Genomic DNA, 10,590 nt, shown 5'->3' on the forward strand with positions numbered 1-10,590 from the left:
CAAAATAATATAATATTACAACTTCCTGTATCCCCTCTTTCTTGTAGACATCAAAGCTTTCTACGTGATCTTCAGCTGGGAGAATGGAGCTCAGATCTACGAACTTGTGGCTCAGACGGTCTCCGAGAGAAAGAAGTAAGATATCGGGGTGGGAAGAGGGACTTACTTGCCTATCAAGCAACCAGATCACAGGTAGTCCTTGACTTATCACAGTTCATTTAGTGACTGTTTAAAGTTTTCACACTTATGACCGTTGCAGCATCCCTGTGGTCACATAATCAAAATTCAGACGCTTGGCAACTGGTTCATAGTTACGACGGTTGCAGTGTCCCGCGATCATCCGATCTCCTTTTGCAACCTTCTGACAAGCCAAGACAAAAATGGGGAAGCCAGATTCGCTTAGCAACCGTGTTACTAATTTAACCACTGCAATGATTCAGTTAACAACCGGGGCAAGAAAGTTTGCAAAACGGGGCAGAATTCACTTAACGGATGTCTTGCGTAGCCACAGAAAATGTGGCCGCAATAGCAATAGCAGTTAGACTTATATACCGCTTCATAGGGCTTTCAGCCTTCTCTAAGCGGTTTACAGAGTCGGCATATCGCCCCCACAGTCTGGGTCCTCATTTCACCCACCTCGGAAGGATGGAAGGCTGAGTCAACCTTGAGCCGGTGAGATTTGAACCGCTGAACTGCAGATAACAGTCAGCTGAAGTGGCCTGCGGTACTGCACCCTAACCACTGCGCCACCTTAGGGTAAATCAAGGACTACCTCTAATGACTGGGGTGACAGTTTAGTTTGGAAGAAGGAGCATCTCCCTCCCCCGCCCTCAGTTGGGGGGACTGGGAGACGTCTTCTGTCTTCATTTAGGGCACCGTTTAATTGTGTTCATGCAAAGCTGTGACAGAAATCCTGAGATTTTCACAAGAGAAAAGCTTTGTTAGTGTCTGCTGGGAAGTTTTTTTTTGGGGGGGGGGATTCACAGTCCCCAAATCTCTGGTGGACATTGGGGTTGGAGGAGAGGGTTTTCCTGATTTCTTCTTTTTTTTCCCCATCCTAGCTGGTGCAACATAATTAGCGATACAGCTGGATCACTGAAGCTGCCCGCTTCCAATGCCAAACCTCGGCTTTCGGTAACAAACCGAAACTCACCACATAGTCCCAGCTAGTAAGTATGTTGTTAGGAGGAAGGGGAGGAGAGGATGGGGGGGGGGGATAACGGAGACTATAATCATCATCATCTTCTTTTAACGACCCCATAATCCCTTGCAGGATGGAGTCTGGGTATCTGAATGAAACTAGCAGAGTGTTTGTGGCCGGATGCCTTTCCTGTTGGCAATCCAGAGTTTTGTTCCGCAGATATATTCTCATTGTGCCCAGGGAGAGAAATATCTATACAATACAATACAATACAATACAATACAATACAATACAATACAATACAATACAATACAATACAATACAATACAATACAATAGCAGAGTTGGAAGGGACCTTGGAGGTCCTCTATTCCAACCCCTTGCCTAGGCAGGAAACCCCATGCCCTATATCTGCCTCTACCTAGGATTGAACTCACAGCCTCCTTGATTGTGAGGCGAGAGATCCACTCCTATAATAGAGACTATAATGCAGAGATTGAAAGTTGTATCCGTGTCCTTTTCTTCAGATCAAAGAGATGCGAGTTCTTTTCCAAATTCCCATGAGGTCAAAAGCAGCTAAATATAATTTTGCCATAAGGGATGCTGAAAGAGTAATGTATACATTTGATCTGGAATCCATAGATAAAATCCCTTGGAGGAACCATAGATAGATTTCAGGAAGTCCATGATCTTGGATGGGGGGGAAAAAATTACAGCTCTGTTTCTATTGACTAACTGAAATTTAGTTTTCCATGTCCCGATAAACTATGTAGAAACAAAGTAATGTGTAGTTTAGGGATTCCAAAGATAGTTGGAGTCTCACTATCTCAGATTATTGTATCCTAAATAATCTCATATTATTATATCCAAAATAATCTCAGATTATTATATCCTAAATAATAACAGATTATTATATCCTAAATAATCTCAGATTATTATATCCTAAATAATCTCAGATTATTTATATCCTAAATAATATCAGATTATTATATCCTAAATAATGTCAGATTATTTATATCCTAAATAATCTCAGATTATTATATCCTAAAAGGATATTCCCAGGGAAGTTATAAATGAGTGAAGATGAGTGATTACTGTAATGCGCTCTACTTGGGGCTGCCCCTGAAGAGTGTTCAGAGACTACAATTAGTCCAGAATGCAGCCGCGCAAGTGATACTGGCTTCCAGTATCGATACTACACCTATCCTCCGCGAGCTGCAGTGGCTTCCCATTGGTCTCCGAGCACGATTCAAGGTGCTGGTTATCACCTTTAAAGCCCTACATGGCCTAGGACCTGGATATCTACGAGACCGTCTTCTGCCGCATACCTCCCTAAGACCGATAAGATCGCACAGGGTGGGCCTTCTCCAGGTACCATCAGCTGGACAATGCCGGCTGGCGACGCCTCAGAGTAGGGCCTTCTCTGTTGCCGCTCCGGCCCTATGGAATGAGCTACCCCCAGAGATCCGGACCCTACCCACTCTCATGGCCTTCCGTAAAGCTATCAAAACCTGGCTTTTCCAGCAGGCCTGGGGCTGTTGACCTCTTGATTGAGGTCCAGCCCCGCTTAGACTCGGTGCATGTTGTGTTTCTTTTAATTTGTTGCGTCTTATTTGTTTTAATCCTTTTTAATATTTCTTATTCCTGTAAACCACCCGGAGTCCTCCGGGATTGGGCGGCCTATAAATTCAGGAAATGGAAATGGAAATGGAAGAAGCCCATATATTGCTATATTATATCATAACGGTAGCCCATATTTTCTCAGGAAGCTAGGCAGTTATGTGACCAAGACTGACATCTCCCCCTTTTTTTTTCTTGGCAGCTTTCCAGAGAATCTCCTGGGTGGAGCAGAAAATGGCAACCCCCTTAAAGAGGCCCTGCAATCCGAGGGTAAGGAGGAAGGTTGGAGGAGGGAAAAAGGGAAGAGACTCTTGGGATTGTCATTTCAGAAAAGATTTACTCCAGGGGTAGCCAATCTTGGCCACTTTTGGTGGACTTCAACTCCCAGAATTCCTTAGCAAGCTAACTGGGGAATTCTGGGAGCTGAAGTCCTCAAGTCTTAAAATTAACCAAGGCTGGACATCCCCTGATTTACACTTTGAGATTTAGATTCAGATCTGAGCTAGATTTCCGAATCGATTCCAGAAAAAGCTATTTTTGAGGTGGCCTCAGGGAGCGTCTTCGAAGTCGTCGGGACCCTATTTTGTAAACACCCGGTTTAAGAATTCAGTTTCTCAGTTTGATCTGCAGCTTCTGCAACGTCCTCTTAGAACCCAAGCCTCTCAATATTTGACAGGCAAGATTGTAGAGACGTTTATGCAGGTTTTACTGCCCTCTGGAGTTTTTTGGGGTGGGTGGGGGAAGACAGGAGAGGGGATCTGATTGTGTTTCGTTTTTTGCTACCCAACTCAGACCAAGAAAAAGATGGACTGCTGGAAGTTGCAGAGTTTGAGGAACGGAACGCTGTTGGTGGAGCGAAGATGGACAAGGCAGTGGAGACCTTCATGGCTGACCTACAGGCCTTCTGCAGATCTCAACCTCCTGGCCAGGCCTCTATAGCCTCTGCTGCACAGGACCGAGGTACTTGATAAAACACCTTTCCCCTTCTTCTCTGTTGAGCAAGTCTGTTGCCCCGCAGAGGATGTGAAGGGGAACAACCTTGTCTCTTTCCAGTTTTGGCCCTGAAGCGGTTACTACAGATACCGGACGAAGGAGAGGCCCTCTTTCCTGCAGAACCTACGGATCTCTCTCCAGAGAATGGGGACCCCCAAGAGGGAGGAGAGGAATGGAATGGGACTTTTAGGATTGAAGGAGACAACAGCAGGAGGCTTCCAGGTGAGTCCTTGACGTCCAGGCTGTCCTTGACCTATCACCACAATGAAGCCCAATGTTTCCATTGCTAGTCAAGACAGTTGTTAAGTGAGTTTGGGCCCGTTTTGGGATTTTTCTTGCCACCGTTGTTAAATGGCAAGAGGACTAGCTGTCAAGGCGATAATTTAAGAGCTGACCAGCCGATGCAATGAGGGGAATGAGTCAGCAGGGTCTTTGGCTGTTATCCCTTTGTAATAAGAGGAGGCCCTGCTGGCATGTTCGTTGGTTCGTCACGTTTCTTCCCTGCTGTAATTGCTGTTTGTTTAGATACTGCTTGTAGCATGTGTATGTATATAGCATTCCTATATTCCTCTTGTAGATAAAAACCACTATTTGATTACAAACCACTGTTGGCTGTACTTGCTCCTGGACTGATAAACACGATAGACCTCTGACACTAGCTATATTTATACCTGAAGTTTTTGTAAAAAAAAGATATTAAGTAAACATCAATCATTATGCTATACAAGCATTTATTTCCACAGCAGGTTCTTTGAATGGCCCTCCAGATCCGGAGTGGACTTCTGAGCATCTGGATAAGGAGAGTCCCCGTTTCCCCATCATTCTGTCCCTCCAGCAATCTGATGGGGTGAAGCATCACTTAAAGCTTCTAGAAGATGCAATTCAGGGTCTGAAGGTGAGCCTTATTTTTTTTCTTTAAAACTAGGATATGTTAAGTATATCGATATGGAAGCGGAAATACACCAAGGAGAGGAAGAGTGGGAAATAGAAGGGAGAATAAAGATGGGAAGAGAGGGATAGGAGAGGGTAAGGGGGGAAGATGAGGATAAGGAGGAGTGGAATGTAGAGAGAGGAGAAGGAGAAAGGAAGGAGAAGTAGAGTAGGAAAGGATGATGGAGGGAAGATAGGAGGTAGGAGAGAGGGAGAAGAAAGAGGTGTATGGACAGCAGAAGAGCTAATAATGGGTTTTTATATTTTTGGGCGTTGATGACAAGAGGAACTGTTGTAATTACTATTTAATACTATAGGATACTGGCTATGTATAGTATACATGTGATTGTATGTTATGAAAATGGAAAATATTTTTTTAAAAAAAATATTTGGGACGTTCTTGGTAGAGACAGGAGAAGATGGAGGCAGGTGTGGGAAATTTACTTAAGGAAAGGCCTAGAGGGGGAGGGAGTGACGGTTTTCTTCTTGCAGTCCCTCATCCATGGTTCTCTCTGAATTTTGAAGCTTTTCAATGAAAAGGAAAAGCAAGACAATACTTCCAAAGACTGAAACTTCCTACAGATTGAGATGGATAATGTAGGAGAAGAGCAGGCAGGGCTGGGGGCAGAGTGAAGTGAGTCATCAGACCAGAATCAAGATCAGGTGAAGTGTTGATACCACTTTATAATGCCACTTGGTAAGGCCACACTTGGAATCCTGCATTCTGTCTTGGTCACCACGATGTAGAAAAGATGTGGAGACTCTGGAAAGAGTGCAGAGAAGAGCAACAAAGAGGATTAGGGGACTGGAGGCTAAAACATATGAAGAACGGTTGCAGGAACTGGGTATACCGAGTTTAATAGAAAGAAGGACTAGGGGAGACATGTTCCAATATCTCAGGGGCTGCCACAAAGAAGAGGGAGTCAAACTATTCTCCAAAGCACCTGAGGGTAGAACAAGAAGCAATGGGTGGAAACTAATCAAGGAGAGAAGCAACTTAGAACCGAGGAGAAATTTCCTGACAGTTAGAACAATCAGTGGAACAGAAGTTGTCTCCAGAAGTTGTAAATGCCCCAACACTGGAAGTCTTTAAGAAGATGCTGGATAGCCATTTGTCTGAAACGGTATAGGGTTTCCTGCCTAGGCAGGGGTGGGACTAGAAGACCTCCAAGGTACCTTCCAACACTTCTATTGTATTGTATTGTATTGTATTGTATTGTATTGTATTGTATTGTATTTAGAATCCTTACATTGTCACAGATGGTCCCAAGTCCATCCCTTCTTGAACACTTGGCTCTTATCAGGGCAATCAGTTTATCTATCAACTTAATACTGAACTCCGGTTGATTCTCACGTATAGGTGTTAACGCTTTGAACAGCAACCTATGATCCTAATTCTTTGCACCTGACTGATGAGAGGCCATATTCCTTGCAAATTTCCCTAAGTATGACTGTCTGTCTTAACTAGGATATAGAAACAGAATACTGGAGGCTTCAACAGCTGATGGGGAAGTTTACATCATCTCAACAAGCTGGTTCCACATGAGACTTGGCCGAGCGAGGTAGGCAATGGGCAACAGCAGGCAAGGGTTGAGGTGCCAGCTGTGGGTTCTGGGCCTTTGATCCCGCTTCCCTCCCATCCGATGGACCCACAACAATCAAGGATGATAGATGAGGCTGATTGGAGATGGCCGGCAGCTGTTCTTCTGTTTAGACATTTGAAATAAACACTTTGGCAGGGGAAAAGTGAATCATGCCCCAATTTTAATCCAGGGGATCTTGGGCCTTCTCTGTAAAAAGTCTCAGGATCCCTGCTTTTTGTGTTCTTGAGTTATAACCATAATTGGGTCCGGATGTTCAGCCACTAAGCAAGGCATTCATTAAGCAAGGCATCTGTTGACCTGATTTTACCACCATTTTTACTGCAGTCAGTTAGAGGATTCTTTCTGTGGTTAAGCGAAGCACATGGGCGTAGAGTGAATTCGTTGTTAAGCAAATCCAGCTTCGCCCGTCTCCCCCCTCGTCAGAAGCCAGCTGGGAAGGCCCCAAATTGCAATCCCGTGACACCGCCCCCCCCCCCCCCCAGGAGCCATCGTAAAGGCTAGCCAATTGCCAAGCGCACCCAGTGACTCCCGGGGCTGGTTGCGTCTGTGCGACGGTCATAACTTGGGAGGATGGGTTTTTTAAAGAAATGCCCCTCCACCTTCCTCTTTCTCTATGCTAACAGCCGAGGTGGCGCAGTGGTTAAGGTGCAGTACTGCAGGCCACTTCAGCTGACTGTTATCTGCAGTTCAGCGGTTCTAATCTCACCGGCTCAAGGTTGACTCAGCCTTCCATCCTTCCGAGGTGGGTGAAATGAGGACCCGGACTGTGGGGGCGATATGCTGACTCTGTAAACCGCTTAGAGAGGGCTGAAAGCCCTATGAAGCAGTATATAAGTCTAACTGCTATTGCTATTGCTATTTATGGATCTAGGTGGTAATGTCTTTCTACTTGAGTGGTGGTTCTTCTTTTTTTTTTCCAGGCCTGTCGGAAAAACGAAGGAAGAGACGGTGTGGGCTAACCCATTTATCCCGCCAGGGCGGTTCTCTCTCCCCCAGCTCGAGGCGACTCCACGGGAGATCTAAGCCTGCTGCTTGATTTGTATAGGGAGCGATGCTGTGGATTTTGTACATAAACTTTTCTGCCTAGATCACATTGTAAAGGGAAATATTCAGAGCAGGGATATCCAATTTTGACAACTTTTAAGACCCCGTGGACTTCAACCCCCAGAATTCCCCAGCCAGCTATGCTGGCTGGGGAATTCTGGGGATTGAAGTCCACACACCTTCGAGTTGCCAAGGTTGAACATCCCTGATTTAGAGGCCGAAGCGTCTTATTTAGAAAAAAAAATATCCTGCAAACCTTTCGGGTGTGCAGAGAGGAAAGCTTAATAACATTAGGTCAGAAAGACAGATGTTTTGGGATGGCTCAACTTCCCTTTTAATCCAGGGGGATGAATAGTTTACAGTGCTGGTTCTCAGGGGTGACATGTTAGAAAACTGGGATCTGAAGATCTTCTCCGTCGGCCAAAATAGGTGGTGGGCTAACCAAGATCTCACTTGCCTGAGACCACAGCCCATAATCCGATGGCCTGTTTCCTAAGAGGCTCTCAAGATACCTCAAAGCGGGTGTGTTGTCAGTAGGGCTTGAACGAGTAGCTCATTGTGCCTTCCCTCAAAAGTTCATCCTCAGCTCCCAGGGGTGTAACTCACCCATTAGTGCATTAAACTTCCATGCGCGCACATCACTGCTGATAGAAAATGCAATTGTACCCGAGCTTCCATAGGAAGGAGAAACAAACTCACTTTTAAAAGTTCTCCTGTTTATCTTCTTGGGTTAATATTTTATCCTTGCATAGATACACATAGGTAAAGCCTGCAGACATTCCTGTTTTTCTACTGATTTCGGTCTTATAACTCATCTGAACTCATTTAATAAGGTCCAAGTTTTCCACCAGTTCTTCCTGCCCCGCCGGGCTTTTTCTCCAGCCTGCCATCCCATCCCAACCCAACTTCAACTCAACCATGGATGGCCACCAGAAGGGTGAAGTTCATCTGAACTCATTTAATAAGGTCCAAGTTTTCCACCAGTTCTTCCTGCCCCATCGGGCCTTTTCTCCAGCCTGCCATCCCAACCCAACTTCAACTCAACCATGGATGGCCACCAGAAGGGTGAAATTCATGCAAAAGTGAAATAAGATAGATTAAAAACCCAGGTTGGTCCTTCTTCCATAATGCATGTCCAAAAGTACAATCCTGACCTGCTAAACTCCAGCCTTCTGGGTCTTCCGTATCATGTGGAAATATTTGGTCTACATTGAATGACCCAAGCCACAAGCCACGTTAGATGGGGACATCAGGAAATTGCCCTCTCCACTGATCTCGAGGGCTCCCCAGGTTAGGGAAGGCAGATTGGCAATGATGGGCCACAGTTCTAAAGAACATACAGTCCAAATATAAATGTTTTAAGATTGGGTGAAAAGTTTGCCGTAGCTCTGGAGTTGAAAGCCTTTCTGAGTTGCTTAGAAGCGTCTGAAAGCTTCTCCAGTGGGAGGAAGATTTAACAACAAGCATGCTTCTTAAAAGCCTAATTTGGTTCATGTTGCTAGTCTTGGCTACAAATGGAGATAATTGAACCCCCGAATGCGATACCTCCTGAATCCTTGTCTCTATTCAAGGTTCTCCCTTTGAAAAGCCATTCAGCCATTCCTGAAGCTTCATTCCAATTAGACCTCCATCTTCCATCATCTTTTCACTAGGGGTAGAATCCCTTCTTCCCGGAATGAAGAGTCCAAACAGTGTACATTCTAAGGGCCTCCCGAATCACAGATCAAACCCTGAGCCCGTTTGAAGAAATCGGCACTTCCCGTGCGACCTTGGACCACGCGCCCCCCTACTCCTTGCCTGCCAATAGTGCCCCTCATTGTTATCGCCAGCTACACACAAGCAGAGCGCATCTTTTGAACCCTCCCACAGTGCTATGCACGGGGTTACCTCACTTGGCTTTTGACCATCTGCTGTTCTGCCCTCTGCTCAGCAGGTGGCGCCATAGCTATGCGCATGCGTGGGTATGCGTGCCCCCCCCAAGCACATGTATGTGCGCATGACAGGTGGTGCTACTCCTTTGGGTTTCCCGTGGGTTGAGACAACTCGTTACTCAAATCCTGGAGGGATTTTTCTCGACCTCTTTGCTCCATCCCTCTGCAATAGTTCCGTAAGGGGGTAAACTGCCGTTGAATAGAGTAAATCCCAGAGAACAGGAGAGTTTTTAAAAAGTTCTGGGAGGATTTGGCTGTTTGGGGATCTACGGCATCCAATCCTTCGTTTCACTTTTCCTACCTCCTCATTAGTTGGGCCTTTGGTTCAATCAGGGTTGGGGGATTAGTTGTTGCTGAGCAACTACAGTCTGCTTCCTTCCTTGTTTTTTGGGGGGGGGGAGAAAGTCTTACTGGTGACAGAATGGAAAATGATGGGTTAATTGGGGGATACTGGGAAAGACCGAGAGGAGAGGGGAGAAGTTTGGATATAGGAAGGAGAAAAGTGATGGTGTTTACCCCGGAGCAGTGTTTTTCAACCTTGGCAACTTGAAGACGTCTGGGCTTCAACTCCCAGAATTCCCCAGCCAGCATTCGCTGGCTGGGGAATTCTGGGAGTTGAAGTCCAGACGTCTTCAAGTTGCCAAGGTTGAGAAACACTGTCCCAGAGGGAATATAGAGCAGGGAAGGAGGAAGAGATAAGGGCCCAATCCACCAGCATCTTCAGAGACAGGCCTTGATTCAAATGCTTCCAAGTGTCTTTATACTGTCTTGATAATGTGCTTTGTATTTTAAGAAAAAAAACATTTTCTGCGGGAGGGACTGAGAAACGGTTCCAATGTTAAGGGAATGATGGGGGGGAAATCCAGGGCTGTTTTACGTAGAACAAAATCATGTTTAGTTGTGTCTATTTTTTTTTAAATCCATTGCTGTACAAAGCGTGTAAACCAATATATATTCCACGATATTTTTTTTCCTTTGACCTCCCAGTATTATGAAGTATAAGATTTTAAAAGGGTTGGAGAAGCGGATGTTGGTCTGAAGATCTGTTGTTTTCACAGCTGATGTCTTCTGCAGTGTTAAGAAATATTCTCAAGATCGTCCCTAGAACTTCCCTACAGATACGCCATTGCCAGCGAAGATTCTGGCTTCCCTCTCTCTCTGTTTTTTTAGGGCAGAAATTAAAGGAGAATACATTTCTCTTTTTCATTTCTATAATCAGGCAATGCCCTGCTCTGCGTCTCTCCCCTAGTTGTACCATAGAAGGAAATGTAATGTGATCAGAACATCCTTCTATATTTTATGCCTCAAAAAAAGACATGAAAAGCCAT

The 10,590-nt window shown here is 45.3% G+C and overlaps 1 protein-coding gene across 8 annotated transcripts in view; it reads left to right on the plus strand.

The window, feature by feature from the left end:
* Nucleotides 1–10,181, plus strand: part of ARHGEF1 (Rho guanine nucleotide exchange factor 1) — a 71,896-nt gene extending 61,715 nt beyond the window's left edge. For 6 of the 8 annotated variants that reach the window (XM_087727643.1, XM_087727640.1, XM_087727638.1 and 3 more), the window contains 8 exons: nucleotides 48–135; nucleotides 1,062–1,169; nucleotides 2,963–3,030; nucleotides 3,553–3,720; nucleotides 3,814–3,975; nucleotides 4,497–4,648; nucleotides 6,152–6,245; nucleotides 7,208–7,375. In XM_087727643.1, coding sequence (XP_087583769.1) covers nucleotides 48–135; nucleotides 1,062–1,169; nucleotides 2,963–3,030; nucleotides 3,553–3,720; nucleotides 3,814–3,975; nucleotides 4,497–4,648; nucleotides 6,152–6,229 — 824 coding nt within the window. In that variant the 3' untranslated portion in view covers nucleotides 6,230–6,245; nucleotides 7,208–7,375. Of the gene's footprint in view, nucleotides 1–47; nucleotides 136–1,061; nucleotides 1,170–2,962; nucleotides 3,031–3,552; nucleotides 3,721–3,813; nucleotides 3,976–4,496; nucleotides 4,649–6,151; nucleotides 6,246–7,207; nucleotides 8,165–8,297 lie in introns of those variants that run through there. The other 2 variants (XR_015698344.1, XM_087727639.1) reach the window with 2 other exon arrangements.
* Nucleotides 10,182–10,590: the final 409 nt, after the last annotated feature.

Source organism: Thamnophis sirtalis, unplaced genomic scaffold (assembly GCF_051295495.1).
Source record: "Thamnophis sirtalis isolate CommonGarterSnake01/CBP01778 unplaced genomic scaffold, rThaSir2_p1.2 scaffold_13, whole genome shotgun sequence".
Lineage (NCBI taxonomy): Eukaryota > Metazoa > Chordata > Lepidosauria > Squamata > Natricidae > Thamnophis > Thamnophis sirtalis.